Genomic DNA, 23,523 nt, shown 5'->3' with positions numbered 1-23,523 from the left:
AAATGCCTACTACTTAAACAGATTAAGGTAGTAAAAAGGATAGTCACAGCTTGTGCTATTTCAGGTATTTTGATGCATAACAGACCTTTAAAAGTTTAGATTAAGCATGTGGCATTTATTGCACACTTGTAAAATTTCAGAAATAGGTTTTCCTGCTATTATTTTTCTTTTTTTTTAAAAAAAAAAAAAAAAGCTACCTTGTTCTCACTCCACTGCTGTAAATTACAATCAGCTCTGAAGTTACATTTATGCAAAGCAACACACTGTTGCAATCAGGCTTAAGGAACAAAACTGGAGTTGATAAAATTGGTGACTAGACATACAGCTACACAATTATATTGTGATTGTATAGGGTGGAAAGACACTTCAACTAACTTATTTTACTCACCTTTAAGAATAACAAAACAGTTTCAATGGTCAGAACTTCAAGACTAGGTTGAATTTACAACCTTCTGATTAGGGTGATAATCAAAAAAATATTGCCATGTGGATAGGAGTGTATGCCACCTTGGACAGCTGACACAAAGTGACCAAAAGGATATTCCATGCCATGCAATGTCATACTCAGAAATAAAAAACTGGGAGGGGAGACAGTGGTCTTGGAGATAGCCATCATTTGGTTAACTAGCTGGGCATTGGTCCACTTGTGGGAAGGGGGTGACTGACTTCACTTGGTTTGGTTCCCTCCCACACACCTCTTTTCCTCCCCTTCTTACACTGTCTTTATCTTAACCCCTGAGTTTTTATGCCTCTGCTCTCTCGACTCTCTCTCCACCCACCTGTAGGGGTCAGGGAGTGACCAAGTGGTGAGTGATGCTTAGCTGTTGGCTGGGTCAACCCACCACACGGTCAGGGAGCAGTTCTGCACAAACACAAACTTTTTCAATAGCAATCCTAAGCTGGTCCTTCAACTAATACTTTCCCATGCTTGCTGTTCCTAAAAACAGGCCACTTTGCAATGAATGCACATATCCTGATTTAGTAAGTAAAATCAAATCTAGGGAATCAAGCATTAGCTTAAAAAAGTTGTGCTTGACACAAAGTTTATAAAAGTCCTCTGTATACAAGCAAGGAAAATCATCAAAAAGTTTAAGTATGCCAAACAGACATCCTGTCAAAACCTTATGAAATCCCACAGCCACCCAAATAATCTCTCTCTGGAGGTTAATCATGAGGAATGTTACACTCAGTGATTTATTACTCTTTTTTCCTCCCATGACATTACAGGCATCTAAATACAGCTTGACAATAACATTTTTCTTGAAGTGTAACTCAGGTCCTTCACCTAGGATTAATCTGAGTATAAGTAGGTTATGGGATACAAACATACCTATAACATGTTCCTACTTGTAGTTGAGTTTTAGATTTAAATTTATAATTAATTATGCTAGAAATCATGCTTTATAACACAGGGCTAATCTACAACAAAGCAAAAAGAAAATTATACGTATACACAATTAATAGCATACTGAAAAGTTTGCTCAGCACATTTTCCTTGACAGTCAAAAATAACTGGAGCAATAATTTAAGACTTCATTTTCCAAGTTTCTCAGATAAATTTCCCTTATGGCAATCCATTTTTTTCTTCTGCTTTAGTAGCCCGGAACTTGTATGGAACATATTCTGATTGGAGTGAATTTAACTGAAGTTCATGACTAAGCCAAATAAATATAGGCATTTTATTCATTCAGTATTCAGACTACCTCAAACAGTTAAATAAACAGCATTCACTAAGGAAGAAAAATAAATTTTCAAATCACCTTTGGAAAAGAACTTTTTTTTTAAAAAAAAGAAGTGCTTATCCATAATTATACTAGCAATCTGTCTACAAAAAGAAATATAACACTTCTTTTGAGTATCTTATTGTTCTATGATCTCTTTTCTTTATATTTCATACATACTAAGAACCTCTCTACCTATTACTAAAGACAAATTCCATCATTTTAGTTGATGTTAATATAAGTGTTTTTCTTCTATAACAAGGTATTATGTAAAAATAAACAATCGGTGCCTTTATCTCTATTCAACACTTTAAAGAAAAATGGGAAAAAAAAAAAATAAAAAGAAACCAAAAACCCACCACTACTGCAAAATGGGATTTCTTTTTCTTGCACGACTGAGCACTGGAGCAGATTGCCCAGCAAGGCTGTGGAACCCCCCTCTTTGGAGATGTTCAAAAGCCTTGTGGATACAGTCCTGGACAACCGGCTCTAGGTGGCCCTACTTGAGCAAGGGATTGGACCAGATGATCTCCAGTGGTCTCTTCAAACCTCAGCTGTTTTGTGGTTTGAAAACAGTGCATGCTGAGGCATCAAAGACCAAAGACCAGACATTCCAAAACTTCTGTTCTTCATGTCCTGTTATTTTACAGGTATATAGCACTTGTAACAGACTTGTGTAGTAGATCACATGAGTGATTTGATTTGTGTAGCTCATCACATTTTGGTTCCACACACCATCCTAAGGGAAGATAATGCCTATTTCTGAAAACTTTGCAAGAATTCTTCAAAGTTATGTTTAAGTTACCACTAAGATCCCGTCTTGTCATGTGTGTAAACAGTTATTGACAAGGGATCTCTCCATTGCTTTCATATTCATTGGCTAGTTGAAGATCTTCAGTGTGCAAAGTTGGAACAGTGTCTCATAATACCTTGATCCAAGTAAATTTCGTTTTAGAGGGTTGATTACAAGTTGACCTCAGCTGGTATGAGTATTCATGTGATTTATTTTGAGCTGTAAATTTTTCTTCAGTTCCATTCACTATAATGTTTTACGATTCTATATTTTCTTATTTGCAATACACACAAAAACTGCATGTGTGGTACAAATAGCCTGGGAAGCTTCGTGCAGTAATTACTTCACTGCTTCAGTAAGATGCTCTTTATGTTGTTGCAATCACTTCTGTTTAATCCCATCCTTTGCAGAGTGGAATTCAGAGGGCTGGACAGGGAGGGGACACGCTACTACCTGTGAGCAGCTCTGCACCTCCCATCAGTTTTGCCCTGACTGGTGCTGTGGAAGTGATGATCCAATGTTTGGATTCATCCTATGCTTCCTGTTACAGTACAGTTTTCCATGCTTTCTCTGGGTTGGAGCAAGAAGCATTCTAGCACTAAGGCCTTTCAAAATGCTAATGTATCTGCTGTATATATTCTGAGAATATGGCTAGAGAGCAAACAGAAATACTGCCTGTTCACATTGTCCTGGACACTACGGGCTACTTTGTACTCTCTAGGTGATAAAGGAAATTGCTTCTATCTTGGATAAAAATGAAAATTACAAGCTTTGCAAAAAGTACTGGGAGCATCAGGCAGGGTTGAGAGATAAGATGACAAAAAGAAGAAAACCTGAAGCTGGAGTAGAAATCAGGGGATGTTTCAGAGAAGAAGAGACCTATCTATACCAAAGAGCAGAAGCACAACAAACTGGAGGAGAGGAAAAAAAGAGACTTTCCTATGAACTAGTGTGGATTTTATGGAGTCTGATTGCACTTGGAGACAGCAAGAAGTTGTTGGATTGGAAAGAAAACTGGGAAGGAAGGACATCCACCTTGAAATTATCTGGTAGCAAAAGCTGGATCTATTTCCAATTGGTTTTCCATAGATAATCTTGTTCAAGTTGATGCTTGTGTTCTAATAAATCAGACTACAGATTACTTCAAGTAATTGTGGGGTTTCTTAGATGTGCTGCCTACAGAAATAACTTCACTGTAATACACATGTGCTCCTTACAAATGAAACTGACTTTTTTTTTTTTTTTTTCCTAATTAACACACTGCCTTTAGTGCTCAATAGGAACAGGGCTCTGTCCTTGAGAGTGCTCACAGGAGCTTTTAATAGTATTTCTTTTGGACAGACAGGGAAGGAAGGAAATCGGTTTCAGTTCCTCCATGGATTGTCAGGATGAAAACGTTACAAAGCTGCTACTGCTGAATAGGTAAAAATGTCAAAAAGAGTGCCAGAGAAAAACAATCTGTAACCCTACCCAGCAGACATCCTTCAAAGTTAGATAGAACCTGAAAACCAAGGAGACCATTTTCAATTAGCTGCCATGATGAGTTTAACATCTTTTTGATGTCTCTCTTTCATAGACACTAGAAGAAATAACTTCTGCCTTTTCTCTCAAAACCTCCACATCTCAGCTGTCAGTTACTCAGGAGAATAATTACATCCTTTGAGCAGCAAGATTTGAACACCATGAATCTTCCTCCTGTTAGTGAACATGTATCTTAGGTGCCAACAAGTCACTAGGTTTTTGGGTTTCTTTCTTCTTTGAACCAACACAAATAATCACAAATACATCTTTTATTGCTAGGGTAAATTTCACCTAAGTCAAGGTACCTTAAAGGTAATATAACAACTTAAGTCTTTCATCGATACCTATTTTTTGTTTGGTTGGTTTTTAAATATCTTGAGGCACTTTTACGGAAGGTGGATGGCTAATGCATAGATGTAAAGTTCGTGTGGAACAAATTCAGGGAGTAGTATGTGTAGACATATGCACATACACACATACACAAACATAGGTGAAAAGTACTGAGTGACACAATGTGCAAAAGAAGGAGACACTACAAAGGCATGCTCTCAAAGAGCCGGGAGCTATAGAATAGCAAAAACCCTCAGATTTATTCTGTCCTTCACTCTACACACTGGAGTAATAAGAAAGGCACCCAGATCTCTGACCTGGCTGTGGATGCTACTGGTTTGATGTGCCCATGGTGTACACTCACTAGAAACATGTTCACTTTCACTAATAGTTTGAAGATCTGGTAGAAAAATTAAATGTTTCCAGTAAATAATAAACTTCACCTTTCCAATCAGAATGATTACAAATCAATTATGGGCAGAAGCTGTGGCCTTTACAATTGAAAACGCCCAACTGCATGATAGCAGAGAAGGGGACATATCTGATAAAGCAATAGGAGTGCTCCAGACTCGCTTAAAAAACTTCACCCATACATCCTATCTGGTAGGAGACTTTTATCAAACGGTCATCAGTGTCTTAAACAAACACCATGCCTTTCAAAGCTGCTTAGAGAGCCAGCTGCGCCAGCTAAAACACAACGTTTCTGCTGTGCTGGTGCTCACAGTTCTATTACTGCAAAAACAACTCCAACAGTATTAACAATTACACCAAAACTGAACGCTGTTATCAGTGTTATCACTTTAGGAAAAAAAAAGGCAATACAGCAAAGTGCTTACATTATCTTATTAAATGTATTATACATTCATAGTGTGTCATAAGTTACTGTAAAGAAATCTCTCCTGGCATCTCATACATTTTAAGAATAATTTTTAAAAATATCTTGCATAAAGAAAACTGACAAGACAATAAGCAGCTACAGTAATTTTTTTTAACATTGACAACTAAGCAGATGATTAATCAATTTGAAAATAATGCTAAAAAATGTTGCCAAGATTACACAAAATTGTTCCAAGCCATCTCCTATGCTTTTGCCCGTTACTTTATGTTGCAGTATGAAGTCCACGTAACTATTTTTCCTAGAATTCCTACAAAAACATTGTATGGCATGTCTGGGGAATATGCATGACAGAACAAGACCTTGAAGAAAACATAATACTAACAGAAACTGAGGCAGCAAACCAGTATCCATTCCAGTATACAGTCAGAGCTGTTTGATTGCCAAAATCCAACAATAGGTAATAATGACTTTTCTGTTACTAGATTTTGAAATTCATGCCTTTGAAATTGTACTTCAGATGGGACTTGAGTAGCAGATATTAGAAATTAATCAAAGTTCTTTGGAATATCTGTCCTCCAACTCTTCAAAATCTCAGAGTAGAAGGCTTCCTAGGTTCCCTACATGTGAGAGCGATTAGTCAGGTAAGAGGTAGACAGAACTGGTGCTTGGTCTGGAACCCAAAGCCTGTCTCTTGCTCACGCACTCTATTGTCTCATGTTCAGAATTCATCTCTGGATGCCCTCTTATTTTCTTGCACATTGGGCCAGCTTTTAAAAAGGATGCCATAGATTTATGTGGTAACTTTGTTAGTACTACAATTTTACACTTTCATTTGCCATACAGGGGCTTTAACTTACAAATCTTGAGAACGTGCAGTGTCTGGACTTACTAATTTGTGCGCTGTGTATTATATATTTACAGCAAAGAATGTAAATCTTCTTATGTAACTAAAAATGTACCTTAATGTCAGTTAAGAGATTAATTTCTTTTTATATTTTGGCTACCTGTTTTACATCACAAACATAAGTACCTGAAACAATTTAAAATCAGTATAAGAGCAGATAACTGTAATAAATTACAGTTGCAGAACTTTCTTTTATGTCAAATAAAATGCTTTTGCAATTTATTGCTGTTTTTTAATAGACTGCATCAATCAATCAAATATAAAAATAATTCAAACTTGATATTTGTACAATGAAATCTCATAAAGAACTGAAGGATTCCATACATCTTTACTGCAAGCCACATGTTAGGACTACTGAATATAAGGTCATGTATGCACCAAGAACACAAACTCTCTCATTCTCTGTACAGAAGAGAGACTTCAAGTGACAGAATTTAAATTAATAATTGGTATTAGGCATGGTACTTTTTATGGAAAACCCACAGTAATGAAAAAATCATGATCCTTGTTAAATCATTGCCCATTGGCAACCCACATACAACACTTCTAACAAACATAAACCAGAGAGAGGGTCAATCACAGAGTAAATTGTGTCAGATGGAAAGCTCTTTAATGCAACAATAACAAAAATGCTGCTGATTCCAAAATAAGTAACATGTAAGACTTAGTAACATCTTCATTAAGCACTCACAGTATGCCAAATAGCCATATTAATTTTGCTATCCATAGATCATTTTTTTATATAACTGGAATACTTTACTCAATACTGTCCTGCGTTATAGACCTCAGGCTCCAAGAATATTTTGAAACTTAGGACTGGAGATGAACATGTGGAATCAGCTAGTCTTTTATCCTTTTCCAAAGCTAGAGGAGTTTGAAAATTTTTAAACATAAAATATGTGGTAATGCAGATTTCATAATATTTTATGGTAATCTATTTTACAATTTAACCAGCATAAAGTTTTCCCTGTATTCCACTTTAACCTTTCTTGTGACCTAATCCCATTACTTCTTCCTCAACCAGAACTGGGGCGTGAGGGAAGGCACTTTAACATCATTCTCTCTTTTCAGCTTCTTTTGCATATTTTAAACCTGTTATTATGCCTTCCTCTTTTCTCTGTCCTTCTTTTTAGGTTTGTCAGATCTACCAAGGCTGCATCATATCAGGATGCAAAGTGAATCCTTAGATTTATTTTCAAGCTCTTGAAATATCAGCAATTATAGTGAATGAAAATCCGGAAAAAGTCCTTTTTTTTCATCCATTCCTTAATCATAATTATTCAAAACTTTCTGAAATGTGAATTATAACTTTTTCCTATAGCCACTGTTACTCATCCCATAACAATTTGATAGCATAACATTATACAATACCACTACGAATGCATCAGTTACCTGATGACTGGTCTAAAGGTGTCATTATTCCTAGAGCAGAATAAGGAAAACAGTTATATTTGTACAGTTTTCTATTCCTGGACAAAGGACAGAACAGAATTGACCAGTCAGGGGTGGATAGTGAGCTTCTTTTACAGTTTTTTGAATGACATCCTAGAAGAATAAACAGGATTTAGGATTTAGAGTTAACAAAATGAAAAGTTTTCCAAGGGCTGAAAGACATGCTATATATCTCCTTCTCCTTCCTTTCAAGATCATCAGGGACCAAAGGAACAACAAAGCCTAATCCAGCCTAGAAAATAAAAGGAAGCTATTCTTGTAAATCTTTTTCATCTATATCACCAATAGTCAGACTAAGCTGGGAGGTCAGATTTTACCTATAAGTACACAGATCACAACAGCAGAATACATAATGTGTACTGAATACAAAGTACTTTTGTCAGGACACTGGGAAAAAGAATATTTTGTGTCATGAGAATAATTCTTAGTTTTCCTCCTAGTTTATAACAGTTTGCCTCTCAAACGCAGAGATCAAGTACATCTTTGTCAGCATCAACTGCTCTCCAATTCATAACCAAGCTACACCTTTGCAACTATAGCAACTTGTCATGTGAAGAATATTATGGAATTACAGACGTACTTTAAGAGTTACAGTCACTATGTTGTCATTCCTTAAAAAAGTTTTAAATACGGATCCTCACAGAAATAACTCAGGAGCTCCACAGAAAAAAATGCACCACATGCTCAAACACCCTCATAGAGAAGGATGAGTTTTAGTAGAAAAGAAATGTTGTTAGGGTCCTGCCAGAAACTCAGCAGATGAAAGTGACACAACACAGAACTATGAGAATGACTGGTTTTGTTCAGTTCTTCATGATTTTTTTTTTCCTTTTATTAGCTATTCCATAATATTTCCTGTCTCATTTTCTAATTATTTCAGTCACACTTATAAGTTCAGCTTCTGACTGGGTTGCCCTTTCTTCCACTCATATATTTTCCTCATGGTTTTACTTTAATTATGGTTTTAATTTGCAGTTGTTTTCATTTTTTTTTTTCTGTGTTACCAAAAGCATTACCAGAATGAAGGAGGAAAAAAAAATAGAACAATCTCTCTTCTTCTTCATATTTGCACACTGCCTGATTTAAAATACAGTTCCAACATCCCCTAAAATACAAGTAAAATTGATTTGATTTATCTATGGATCACTAATATTTTTTTCCTGCAGAACTCCCTAGCCCATAGTTTGGGTACCTCTATCACAGAAACCAAATTCATGATACTGAAGAAAATCTAACAGTTCATAATGACCACATTCATCAAAATGTCTTAAAGACTTAAACAGATTTATGGACTCTGTACTACAAAGCACAATATACCAATGCAGATAAACCCTCAAAATAATTACATCTTTATTTTGTAAAGCATTCTTTAGTCTAAATATCTCCTGTTAAAATCATGTCTACCAATAAAAATATGTACTCTTACAGACTAAGGCTGAAAAAACAGATTGTAAAATTTATAATCTTACGGGTCTTATAAATTTATTTTGGCCATTATTACACTACACATAATTCATTGAAGGTGATGGAATGCTTATTTGGTTGATAGCTAATGTATCCCTGAAGAATAAAAGCTATATTAATATGTCATTTTGCCATAAAGGTGATACAGACAGCAAAAGAACATTTTGTCAACTTCAGGAAATAAGAGAACTATTAAGAATTATTTAAAGCATCATAAAGTGCCAGCAAAATGTGCAACTGTCAATAGGGGTAGACATTAATCTTTCCATCCCTTTGAACACACTTTCTACATATTGTGCCTGAGTTTACCAGATGTGCAGCTTAATGCATTGACTACTGCATGGTAAAGAACTGAGGAACTCTCTAATGAGAAGCAAAGGTCCAGTTAAGGAAACATCAATAATAGAGAAGAAAAACTCATGGGACAAAACTCTCTAGCACCGTCCTAGATTCAATTTCAACTACCTTAATGACTTTTCATATTGAATATACCCTTCCCCCATTTAGTTATACAGGAAGGAGTAACTGTCAACCTTAAAATCACCCGTGCAAGTAAAAAAGCAACCCTACAGCAACATACAAAACCCATATGGAGTATTTGGTTTCATTCTTTCTTTTACTTCAAAGAAAACCCTCCAACACAGCAGTTACACAACTAAATAGATGGAGTAGGTTAGGGTGCCTTACAATCCTCAGTGTATCAGGTTTTGATGTTTGAACTATACACAAGCAGGGCCTGAGGGTCTATTAAATGCATCATTTTTCCACTGGGATCACACCTTTATATAAACCAGTGCTATCAGACATTATGGTAATGAACATACTGCAGTTCATTTATAAGCACCTTCTCACTGTTTTTAATAGGACCGTTTACACAGAATGAAATTATGCCTCTCTGAAATGCCAGGATTTAAGGTGTTGCTCCCACAAGACAGTTGCTCTCTCCTCCTTTCCCTAACTGGGAGAGCATCTTTAAATTACAATCCTGTTCTTAGAGCATCCAGATCAAACAACAACTGCAAAACAATGATTTTGAATGCAAAGTTTCTCTTAATAATAGGAATCTCATTTTGAATCATTAATTTAGCTGATCAACCCATCTGTACTATGGAATAAACATTTAACCTTTAAAGAAAAGTTAATTTCATGTTACATTAAAAAAGTTAAACTCACATTACATAAGAAGTCATTTCAATTTTTTTTTTTTCCTCCCAGCAGAATGACTTACCAGTACATTGTCCTCCATTTGTGGGGTCCCCATAGTATCCTGGCATGCATGTTTCACATTGCTTTCCTGTCGTTAAGTTTTTACATTGATCACAGACATTACTGTTGACACAAGTGCTGTGGCCATTACACTGGCAAGCTAGAATATAATGTTAAAAAAAGCTATTATTAAATTGCTCTTGGGAACAAAATCATTCCTATGTGACTAGAAAATTGTAGTAGAACATAATTCTGAGGAATTTAATCTTGACTAATGACCAGCATATATATTTGTACTTGTGACATAGAATCTCTTTAAAACAGCATTGTGACAAGACATGAATTCACACAAAAGACCACAGAAGTTGACTATGTGGTGATGTGTGATTTTAAGCTGTTTGAGCAAGTATTTATTTCCATTATGACTGAATCCAGTCCTTATAGCTTTAAAATACTGTCTAGTCACTCAAAAAAAAAACTGTTAGAAGGCAGTAGGTCATCACATGAGACCAAATGAAAACCCCCTATACTTACCTGCAATCAGATGTGCAGCACTTGAAAGGCTACTGTGATAGAGAATATGAACAACTCACACACCAACTTACATCTACTGGAGAGAGGGAATGCAGAAAAAAACAGTTCTGATCCTCACATTAGCTTTGGCATACTAAGGGGTTTAAGGACATCATGATCACATCACACAGCTCCTGTTCCCCCTCACTGCAGTTGACTTTGACGAAAGTAAAAAAATGGCCTTCTATTGACAAAGTTTTAATGACTGACTTTAAAAGCATAAACTGCTTTTTGTCATATAAGTTTATAAATGACTGATCTTGCACACCACCTCCACTCCAGTGCTCCACGTTTTGGAGAAACTCAGAAAGTACTGACCGTTGGTGCAGCGAAATCACAATGTGAATTCTCCCAGAATCATTTATCCTGCAGCCACGACTCAGCTGAACAACCAAGAGATTTTTGAAGGATGACCTCTCTATAGAGTGGGACCTCAGAACTCACAGTGCTCAGTAAATTAGCAATCTGTCAATTACAGCAGCTTGTCAAACGTCAGACTATGTCAAACCTGTCGATCCTTTACTGGTGAAGGCTGTGTAGGACTTAGTTACCTCAATAAGATTTATTCTTTTTTTTTTTTTATTTGGATTTTTAATCAAAATGACAGGGTGACTGGTGTCTTGGCTAGAAAAAAAAGAAAGGCTTCTCACTGCATGACTCAAAAATTTTTAAAGCTGTTTTAGAATTAAGTAATTTAACATATTTACAGCCATTGCCAGGCTTGACTCATAAACTGTTAAACCTCCCAAATTTATAATTTCTTCCTTTTTCTGTAGCTACGCCTATGGAGTCTTGTAAACAAGTACCAAACATTTCTGTCCTGCTGGAACAGAACTTTTCTTACTGTCTTGACAAAATCTCTTTAGAAATTACAAGATTTATCCTTCCTAAGAATACTTGTTTTTCAGAACTTTGTGATGTCTTCCTCCAGGCAGTTTGCCATTCTGCAGTTTGTTGTCTTTCTCAGAAAAAGCTACACAAAACCATCATGAATAGCAGCTGCATTTTGGGTTTTGGCCATGTCTTACATGTTAAATTACTTAAAGCAAATGTTAAAACAAAAAATGCAGTTCAATAAATGAAAAGAAAAAAAGATAGGGTATTAAATGTGTGTTCCACACAAGTAAAGATTGCCTAATTAAGACAGTATCATAACAGAGGGAAAATGTTTTGTTCTCATGTTCTCTAGCCAGTGGGTCACCTATTTATAAATTTTCTATTCTTCCTAAAGTTTAATTTTGTATTTGTTAATTTTTGTGTTATTTAAAGGATAATGAAAGTAACCTTACTTAATTTTTTTATTTAGATTTTTAGTTTGCTGCAAGTCATAATATTATTTGGTCATGTATATTGGCTGCTAATCCATATATTTTGTTAAGGTGAAAATAAGAACCAATATAATCTACAACTGACATGGCGCATAATTTTAAAATATTATATATCGACTGATTTTCCTAAAAATATGTATGTCATTGAGAAAGTGTAATTAAAATAATAGTAATAAATAATAATAATAATGAAACTGTAATGATCATTTAAACAAGAACCACAAGTCATATTTTTAAGTCCTTTTTTAAATTATTTTAATGTACATCACTGGCAGCAACAGAGTAATTTTCCTCACACATAAAAATGTGATTTAACTAAATCTTTGGCGAGACTGCCCTGGAGACAAGCAATTTTATGGTAATTTGTTTTTGACCTCTGTGTTGAAATGGTTGGTGATGTTGACAATTGTTGATAATTATAGCTTTAAGAAAATGCTTAATATTAGGAAAATATATAAAAAGGATGTCTGCATTACAATCTGGATTTAGTGTAAAGATACTTCATTTAGTTTTAAACAAACTAGTTAGAATCAATTCATACTGCTACTCAAGAGGATAAATCTAGATTTTAAAGATAAATTTGGTCTCGCATTCTACCTAAACTGCTCTTATGAAAGGAAATGCCAACACTATTTTTTTCTGTATCATATTTGCCATTTTATTTATAATAATAGTTCAGTTAAAATACAACTCTGAATATTAAAAAGTAGTCATTATCAAAAGAAATACTATGACAGCTGCTTTGAGGACCGTAGACTTCAAAATGTCCAGTCACAAGAAGGAACATTTTTATACTACCTGTTGAATACTAGTTTTAAAATTTGAACAGACAGAAAATGAGAATGCACTTTAAAAACTTATCACCAACAGATTGCCCAGAGGCACTATAAAGACCATGGATATGAACTGCAAAGAAAACTAAGTGCATACATGAATGAACACAAATGGTTTAGCCAGCTATTCATCAATGTGCCAGAATAATCTTCAAATTACGTATTATCACCTATTTATGCAAACCACAAACTGTTCAGTAGGCTTATACAGGCTTAGGAGCAGCTCTGTCTTATTTCAGGTACATCACATGATTGCTCTGCTAAGAATAATAAACCGTATTATTATAACCCATTGCAGATAGTATTTTAAGAAAATGAAATCTAAAACTTGGGAACAAAACCTATGGCCTATACCAATTAAAATTAAATGTCATGCTGGTTAAAATTTTAGGTCTTCTGTAGGATCTGCCTTTTAAACTAATAAAACTAGTGGGTTTTTAAACTAAAGTGGAGCTTCGGTGAATTCTTGGTCAGAATATACAATGTGTACAGAATTTTATCCAAGAAGAAGAAATATTAAACAAATAAGGTGATGAAATCTTCTAACTCAAACATTTTAGACAAGCAATATATGTATCTATTATGACTTCACTGGTGCTAGATACTATGTATTGCAGTGAAAGTCGAACAGAGCACTCATCAACATACCTGTATTTTTACATACTAACTAAGTACTGACGTTTCCATACAATGTCATGTCATTCTCTTGTTCCCAGAAATTTACTAGAGACTTCTCTGTTCAGGAAATGGTATTACATGGTTTGGAGTTTTTTTGGGTCTAAATCGAACATTTGACAATGTTCACTTGGTTTACTTGGTCTCTTCAGAATTCTCCTTTCTAAATCATATAGTGATACACACACTTACATGCAAATATATATATATAAACACACAAGTATATGCACACACACATACACAGAGAGAAAAAAAAAAAGAAGAAATTTTATGATGAAGGGCTGTCAAGCATTGGAACAGGCTGCCCAGGGAGGTGGTGGATCCCTAGAAGTATCTAACAGATGTGTAGATGAGATGCTTAGGGACGTGGTGCAGTGGTGTGCTTGGTAGTGTCAGGTTAATGGTTGGACTCGATCTTAAATGCCTTTTATAACCCAAAGAATTCTAGGATTCTATGAATATGCTGATGAAAAAAAGTACCCAGGAGAGCAAATATAGCTGCATGTACCCACAAAAGTTTTGATGCTAGAGAAGCTCCAGCTTCCAAATTTATCATTAGCAGGAATCCTTCTGGGAAAAACAACTTCAGCACAACACCATTTATTCTAAGAAACACTTTTCAAGCTATCTTTTAAACTCTACTACCACTGGAGGTCTGTCAAACTCCTCCATGTGCTTTTCATCTGCCTGCACTACTGCACCACTGCTTTCAGGATTTGAGTACTTCACACAGCTTCCACAGTCTTAAGTCTCCTGATGTCTTGTTTACTTTTCCAATGAACTTAAAAACTGAAATACTATAGCAAGGTTGGAATAGCTTAAATTTAGACTTCAGAGATTCTCTTTAAGATTACAAAAGCATAAATTCTATTTACTCAAAATGTCTAAAAGGTAGACTGGAGGCACAGCTCAGATACTTGGAAGTCCCCCACTTTCACAGCCAGATGGCCTTTTGCATGGGCAGTGGGGATGCTGGAAGCTCCTGCTCACTCTTCTCTGATGGATACAGAAGCCAAAAGAAAGCAAGAGCTGAAGCAAATTCATATAGAAGGGTTTTAACAAGTAGAAGGACAGGAGGGGTGAAAACTTATTTATAAATAAATGGAAACATTGGTTAAACTATTTGCATTAATTTTCACTTGTGAACCTGCATGATAGGAAGCACACTTGTGTTCATTAGACAGAGACTACCAAATTATATAATTACACAGTACTCTGGAAAAATAAATCTATCATGCATATGTTATTTGTATTCCTCAAAATGATGATGTTAATTCAGCATGCTTAAACAGAGAAACACCCTCTTTTTCATATATACAAAAGAATGAAGGTAAACCTTACCTGGACACTGGATAAAAGACCACTCGTAATTTTTCTCTTTTGGACAAAGACTAGCATCAAGCATCATTTCATTAGAGTGCATGCCAACAGGCTTCATTGGGCCTCTTGATGATCCTTCCAAACATTGTCCCTTGCCAGTGTTACTGGGATCATTGCACCATCCGCACCCAGGCTGTTCCAAACACTGTCCACAGGTCCTCAGTCCAGAGCAGTTTTGAGCTTTATTACATGGAATAGAGTATTAATGCAAGAGTTGTTTTTGTATTGGGCTTTAGTTTCAGGTGATTTCTTTTTTTTTTTTTTTAATAAAATGTCTGGATTTTACAATGGTTGATGAAGAAACAATGTTGCATTTCTTTTTCCTTGTGCACATTTAAAAATTTCAGTAACATTAGTAAGTATATCTCTGTTTTCTTTAGAAATTGTACTTCAAAGATCACAAAATACACAGCAGGTGTTTCTTACCCCACAATGCAACAAAGATAATGATGCAGAGGAATAACAGTATACATGTTCATTAAATCCCATGGTAAAATAGATATTCTGTGCTTATTATCAATATATATTATGAGAGGTATATATTAATAGTTTTACCAACAGAAAAAATCCAGAATTCAAGACAAGGTCAATAATCTAAATAAGAGCAAAACCAACAATTTTTAAAATTTTATAATTCAAATTCAAAACAAAAAATTTATTTGGGATCACACCTGAGTATTCATCTACAAATACACAGAGAACTTTTAAAACAAGCTAACATACTACACATCTTTCAAAAAAAGTTTAGTTAAGCTACAAGCCATAATTTAACTGAACTATATCTTAAGACTCTTGTCTGGTAAAGTATGTTTCATTTTTTAATTTGTATGCTCACAATCAAATTTCCTTCTAGATCTATTATATTCCACTCTTTTAAAATAATTTAATTTCTCATGAAATGGTCTTCCTTATATTTTAAATCTGTTTGGAACCAGATATAATTCATATTTTGAAGTTACTGCCACTTATTAATACGAAATTTATCAGTTAGTATCTTCTGGAAGACCATTTGAATTCACAAGTTTATTTCGGCTTTTTCTGATACACCTTAATTTTTTTTTTAAATTAATGGTGTAACACTGAATCAAATTAACATCAGAATAATTTGAATGTTGGTCACTATAGGTCCCTCTCTCTTCACATTTTAACTTTGTAGACACTTAAAAAACAAATTTTAAAAGCATACATGAAATCAGAAAGATCCTACCAGGAACCCAGAAATAGTTTAAGTTTCTTTCTTTTCAAAAAGAAAATATTTTAAAGGTTTATGGGAAGTTTTTGGAGGACACTTAAATGTCTTCTCCCTGAGTGTAACCTCTCAATTTGGCTCAGCTGCAGCCTGGACACTATATCCAATTAATGCTCACAGCTACCTGGACCACTCTACCCCATAAAGGCAGTACTTGACATTCATGCTATAAAAAGTATATCAAGCCAAACAATTTCAGTCACAATTCAGTAAACTGACAGCTGAATAAAGCTAGCTACTCTGATTTCAGGAACTATTAAAATTGCTTAAAAGTAATGAAAGTTGTCAGAGAAAAAATGGTCTAAAGATACATGCAGATATCAAGAAAACAGGCAGTTAAAAATCTGCCTCAAAAGATCTCAAAAGGACTTTTACAGTGCAGAAAGCTGGAGCATGAGCTCTTGTATATTAGGCATGGAAGAATCTGAATAGGAGGAAATGTTTCAAATTTCCCAAACTCAACTGTTCTTGGAAATCAATGTCAATCATGTGACAAATCAGTTTTAAAAGAGACCTCATCAGATCTGAAGCTGAATGATACAAATTTTAGGGTTTTGAATACATTAGAAGATCAGCAGAAAAATAAAGACCACCATTCTGTAGTGGCTGGCTTGCCCTTTCAGAGATGCACTGGAAATAACCCAAACAATTCTCATGCTGCTATTTATAAAGCTAGAAGAAAAGAGCTCTGAAATATCAGCTGCACTGTCTGCATGAAAGATAAAACAGAATCAAAAGTTAAAATCCTCAGATATTCTCCTTAATGGCATTCCTCTGAAAAGCAGAATAGAGCTAACTAAGAAGCTATTGTTTATAGAAGGTGATACTCAAGCAGAATTTTTTTTTTTTTAAATTCTAGAAGTGGTCCAAGATTGTTCAGCTGTCAGCTATTCAATCAGATGTCATAATGGATGGAAGATGTGGGGAACAGTGGAATGCAACTTTTTGGCAAGCAAGTATTAAAAATGACAAAATGTCACCAATAAAATATTCTTTATTTTAATTCCAAGTTGTGAAGATAAATGCAGAGTCCCTGGTTGTTATGTTTTTCTTTTAAATCATATATCTTCATGTGTTTTTTTTTTTATTCAGACCAAAACATCTACAACCTCAGACATCTGTCATTCAGAATAACAATTTTTTTTTTAAATAGCATTTTTCTTTAAAGGTATAGTTACATTCCATTTTTTAATCAGATAGAAACATTACTTCTTGATAAGGGAATCCTCCTAATACTTCATTACCTCAGCAGCAATAATGATATATCTACCTAATAAAAATTTCAAGTAATTTAGACTGAAACAATGTTGGAAGCATGTTTCATTATGACATGCATTGGTTTGCTTAAATGCAAAATGTCTAATGCTTTAAAACTCTGGGAAAAAAATACTTAGGGACATATGATCTTGGGTTTTTTTAATTTATTGAATAGAAAATATATTTTCATATAAATGCCTTTACATAATGATGAACTGGTATATAGCAAAACATATTTGCTTCATATAATGTAAACTTTTACAAACCTGACAAAAATTGCAATTAAATTGAAAACAGTTTCTTGTGTCTCCCAAACAAATTCCATAAGTATAATGTGCAACTATTACACAAATCTAAAAGGAGAATGAAAAGTTCAGGTTGACATAATATATGCTATTTTTAAAAGCTAGCCATTATTCATGTGGTGTGCTGTCTATTTTATCTCCAAATTTTCAATCTACTTTTCTTCTACCACAACTCATTATCAGTATTTTATAAGCTGCAAAACTGAATCCTTAAAGAAGTGAAGAAAAGTTTTGTGAACTTTTTTGAGAGAGAAACCTTAATTATAGTATTATTATTCCAAATACATAAGACAAGAGATTAAGTGTCCCTATGGCTGACAGATGGTGTTAGAGGACATTCAGACCCAAGTAACATGTAAATCCTGCTTCTAGACAAAACTGTACTTGAACACTAGAACTTGGATTAATATATGAAATTTACTAAGCCTAAAAGTTTATCAGAACAGGTCAACATTGTAGTGGTTCACTATATTCCACAATTACTAAGGATGAAGATGAAGACAGAATCTCAGTTAAGATGAAGACAGGCTCTCAGCCAGTTTTATCTGAAAGAAAACTTTTCTTATGCCTTATTTTCCTTTAACCCAGATATAAGTACATATAGCCTTTCTTGACTCCCAAGATTAGGATATATCAATGCTTCCTATTACAGATATGGCAGGACCTGACTTCTCTTGCTATTTTCCTGAGGTTTAGGTGAAAGCAAGTAATGACCTTCTCTATTTTTTGTATTTGTATCCATAATCTATTAAATCGAATCACAATCAGATTATGACCTTGAAACAAGTTGCTTCATGTTGACATGATCAATCCTGCCACTAACATATCCAAAAAAGGTGCTGGCATCAAAAGACCCTTATGAAGAGGGAAACAAAGTTGGAGGTAAGTAGCAAAACACAGAGAGGAGCAATAATGAGAGTTCAGTGGTACACTTCAGAAGTCCTATATATTAAGTTTGGGTCCCACTGGATTGAAGTCCTTCACAGGCAGAAAATATTTTCATCAAATCTTCAAGGACTGTAAAAATACTAAGAACCAGTCTTCTATAGGATGAGAACTGCCAAATTGTTCTAAATAAACCACAACTGAGACAAGAATGTCAGGCACCAGACAGCTTGCTCCAGCATTCACAGGAATTACGGCGCTGATATACACTGCAATTACACAGTGCCGAACTCAACCAGGTCCAGTCACTACACGCATGGGAATAACGAGCTTTAGCTGAATGGGACACTGAAAGCTACATTGAGTAGGTCTCCTGTTCTCCTGGAGAGGCATTGTATCAATTTCTGATTGAACATGCTTCCAAAGGGGCTATCTGGGGAGTACCTTTGCTGCTTGACAAAGTAAGAAATCACTTTTTTTTTGTCTCGAAAGGATGGAATGAGCAAACCTGAACATTAATACAGCCTGATCCAATTTGATCACCCAGGCCAAAAGTTTTCTACACCTCCTTTAGCAGCCTGATGGCCTAACAGAATTCACTCTGTTTCCATGGGGTGGACAAACAATCTGCAAGGGTTAATAATCAGCATTTGCAAGTGAGAAAAATCTGTGAAAGACCAAGACCACTTGTTTTGTGCCTGTGTCACAATATCCTCAAGATTATTACTCATTATTATAATATTATTTTTATCTTTGAGTGCTAGGAAAATTATCATCTTTGAATCCAACAAAATAAATCTGAATCCTAAAGACTATGAATTCAGCTCACTTTCTTTTTTTCATAACTTTATGTTGTATAATTTTAAGTTCTACATATTATTTGTGTAATTTTAGCATTATTCTGTTCCAACTCATGGCCATTGTTTGACACACTAACACTGATCGTACAATCATAGTATTTTTCCTCTATCGGAAAACAACAAGCACTTTTTACTATTTCAAAAGACTAAATATGTTTCACCATAAAATAATTGCCAGGATTTTATCTGTATTTAGAAAATGCATACACGGTATTGACTGCTTACATAGCAGCTATATAAGGTCATCCATTTGAAATTGTTTTTATCTTTAGTGAATGTGCCAAATCCTATTTATATAGATGTCCTTTTCAGTGGGAAAAAACACAACAGTATATTTAATAGGTCGACTGCTCATTAAGATACTCACGGGAGCATGTGGCAGTTTGCCATTCCAGGCACTGTCCATATGGGAAGGAGATGATATAGGCGTTTGAGTCAACACATCTCTTCGTACTGCTGCACCACATACATTCCATACCATTGCTCGTGCAGTTAGAACACGTTGTTCTCAGGGAGCATGGCTTTTTGCAGGGTCTGGCATTCTGGTTAGGACTGACTGGAAAAGAACCACAAACGTTTACATTTTTGAGCATAAGTTCCATCTCCTTTTTCTTTAATCATATCTTCAATTAGAAAAATCCTTGCTAAAGTGAAAAAGGTTACTTCCTTATTTAGCTATAAATAATTGCATCCAAACTTACGTGGCATTATAAAGGTACAATAATATATTTTAAAAATTAATACTCAGTATGAATCATACTATAGCTTTACAAGTCCATTTAAAAATTTTCACAGCAATTTTATCTATATAGTGAAATAACTTTAATATTCTGGTAATGTCAGCTTAGTTATTTGCACATACATGACAAAATACATCTCAAAATTTCTTAATAAGTACAGTAGTTTTCTGGGTCTATTGTTCTCTTTAGTTTAACAGTGACAATACACAACAAATACTCTACTTATGGCTTACTTATCCCTAAATTTTTGCCTTATATTGTACAAATGAAAGTCACTAAAATCCAAAGGGAAAGTAACAAAAGGAACGTTTTCCAATGCAAAACAGATTTGGGGTTTTTGTTTGTTTGTTTGTTTTGGTCAGTTGGGATGTTTTAGGTTTTGGGTCGGTTTGCTTTTCTCTCCTAGAGACCATATTCTGACTAGGTTAAAGGTGTATGTTATCTCTAAATGCCCTATCTCCTGATTTTTACTTTGATTTCAAATAAAACTAAACTGCACAGGAACAAGAGTATAGTGATTCTTTCACAGGAACACCAAAGTGTACATAGCACAATAAGTTCCATACAAAAGTGACTTGTGAAACATCGGGATAAAGCCCTCCTATATATTGCCATGTTTTGCTATATTATTGATTCCTATTCAATACCAGTCAAGTTTGCAAGTCATTCTTATCAGCTAACAGTGCACCAAATCACTTAACCAAGGGCATTCCCGGATTTGACCTACTATGCACGTATCCAAGCTGTGGTTTGCAATTAATAAATGCAAAGAAAAAAAAACAGTAACAACAAAAAAAAAATGAACTATAAAAGTATTCTCATATGGCTAAAGAATTTTGAGTTCTACAGTCTTTGAAGTACCTTAAGATTTAAAAAAAAAAACCCTAAAGCAAGGCACAGCTAACAAATGCATAAAAAGTTGATCTAATTTTAAAATACTGCATCTTAATAATGTCATTTTGTTCCACCTAGTGTATCCTTTACATTTTGAGATGTCTCCCTTTGTGATTTTATACTTTATTATTCTGAGAAAAAATGGTAAATAATTAAATAATAGCTCAACATTAAGAACACTATGAAAGATGACATTTTTAAGAAACAGAGATGGCAGTAACAACAAGTGTACAATATATACCTTCCAACTGCATTACTACTTGGAATTCCTTATAAAAGAATTAGGGATTGGCAAGAGTGCGACTCGGTTACACAAGTGAACTCTGAGAATTTCACAGCAAAAGCATCAGACTGCTAGGTAGTGTTCCCACACACCAGCAATGGAGGTATGTCCCAGTTCTGCACAGGCAACACACAAAATACATCTGGCAGAGAAATCTAAAGAACTTTGTGTGCTCAACCTATGAAGTTGAAACTTCATAGAACAGCTATGAAGTGAAACATGGGCCAATCGGAACATGAAAATGCAAATTTTATCTGTCAGGTGACTACTTGCCATGGTAATCTTTACACACAAACAAACCTAAAAGACAGAAACAAGAATTTTGGTTTTGTTAGTCTGTTAGACCATCAAAATCTTAATTGATGTTCAGTGAGATTCAGAAAGAAAACCTCAGCCTTGTTGGACACCTGCTCAGACATTTTCATGCTACAGTCACTGTTGTCACTGGCTACTACTGATTTAGAGGCAGTTTATAAGACTTCTGGTGTAATGCAAACTAAGCCATGCAAACTAATTCACAAAGAAATATTCATTGGTTTAGGAGTATTATTTGTTTTCTACATTAAAGCTCCATATTTTTCAAAAAATAAAAAACTATTTCTTTTTTTTTATATTATTTAATCCAAATTGTCCGAAAACCCCTCTTAGCCAAATTAAAACCCAAACAGCTTGCTAACAGTGACAGTAACAGTAAATGAGTATTAGAGATTGCTTACCAACAGGTTTTTCACACACGAGACCATCTGCCATGGCCGTGCATGGATTCGCTTTCAGACCTGCCACCTCTGCTCTTTCTAGATAGGCACAGAAGCCAGAGTCATTTGGCTCTCCAGGAAGCCACTGCAGAGTTGTGTTGGTGAAAGGAGACATGTCATCCCAGCCCCAGTAGGAGATGTTGATCTTGCGTAAACCTACCCAAGGGGAAATTTTCTGTGGATCAGAACGAAACAAAAGTGAGATAATTAGTTAAAATGCTTGCGCTTTTTTGTTGTTGTTGTTGTTAAAACATTTCAAAGAACAGCTCACAGCAGCAACAACTTCATATTTTGAGAGAATTCACCATGTTATGTTCTTTTCTCACATTATCTTATCAGTCATTGTCCATACAGGCTTTATATTGATTGTTCTACCTTGCTGAACCCACTCTCCAAAAAAAACATACAAAAAAACCCTCCAGCCACCATATGTTTCTGTTCTACTAAAAATCTATGTTTCTTCTGTTCTAAGTAAATTCTGATTACTATTACTTGATAAAGAGTCAGAAACCAGGCCAAATGGTTATAATGAAATTATTTCTTTTTCTTTTTTTTTTTTCCTCCAGAGGCTACTATACTGATTACTAATTGTTGGGCCAATGTGCATAATACAATACACATAAGTTAACAGCAATTCACAGAAAACAAAGCTCAAGGAGAGAAAAAAAAAATTTAAAAAAAAAACAAAACAACAACAAAAAAAAAAAACACACACACACAGAATACATATTCCATTCTCTAAAATCTGTATTACTGACACTGATCAAAATCTCAAAATCTTTAGGCAATTCAGAGACAGCGGTGAAAGCAGCACATGTACAACTTCAATGTCATTAGGCACACATCGAATACACTTCCATTATTGATTTATAAGCTATAGAATACCTAGCCTAGAAAATGTAAAAAGCATTAATTCTCAAAAAAATATTTAGGATGTATTAGTAAAATCACATCATATTTTTGACTTATTTGTATAATTTCATCTTTGGACAATTGCCAAGAGAAAAAGCAGATTGTGAGGGTTAAAGGCCTTTGCTTTATTCCTTTGCAGGATAAATCTACATACATTTCTCGCTCCCATCACTGTAAATATATCAAGATAACAAAACCAAACTCATTATTCATGAAATCGTTGTGCAGGTAGTTTTCATTAACCCCAGTTCAAACAAAAGGAAGAGAAGTATAGAGACTACAGGCTATGACAGGCATGTGGTGGCAGGTGAATACCAGAGCACCAAACACCACAGTCGTCTGCACCAGGCAGAGGACAGATGTTG

The 23,523-nt window shown here is 34.8% G+C and overlaps 1 protein-coding gene across 1 annotated transcript in view; it reads right to left on the bottom strand.

The window, feature by feature from the left end:
• Window positions 1-23,523, bottom strand: part of LOC103781232 (attractin-like protein 1) — a gene marked incomplete at both ends in the record, with an annotated part of 144,874 nt that overhangs the window by 109,797 nt on the left and 11,554 nt on the right. The window contains 4 exons of the mRNA XM_008948937.1: window positions 10,252-10,389; window positions 14,980-15,198; window positions 19,942-20,130; window positions 22,208-22,421. Of these exons, the coding sequence (XP_008947185.1) occupies window positions 10,252-10,389; window positions 14,980-15,198; window positions 19,942-20,130; window positions 22,208-22,421 (760 nt within the window). The remainder of the gene's footprint in view (window positions 1-10,251; window positions 10,390-14,979; window positions 15,199-19,941; window positions 20,131-22,207; window positions 22,422-23,523) is intronic.

The sequence above is a fragment of the Merops nubicus genome, unplaced genomic scaffold (genome assembly GCF_000691845.1).
Source record: "Merops nubicus isolate BGI_N331 unplaced genomic scaffold, ASM69184v1 scaffold6821, whole genome shotgun sequence".
NCBI lineage: Eukaryota > Metazoa > Chordata > Aves > Coraciiformes > Meropidae > Merops > Merops nubicus.
The sequence above is the reverse complement of the archived record's forward strand: the minus strand, read 5'-3'. Positions and strand labels throughout refer to the sequence as shown.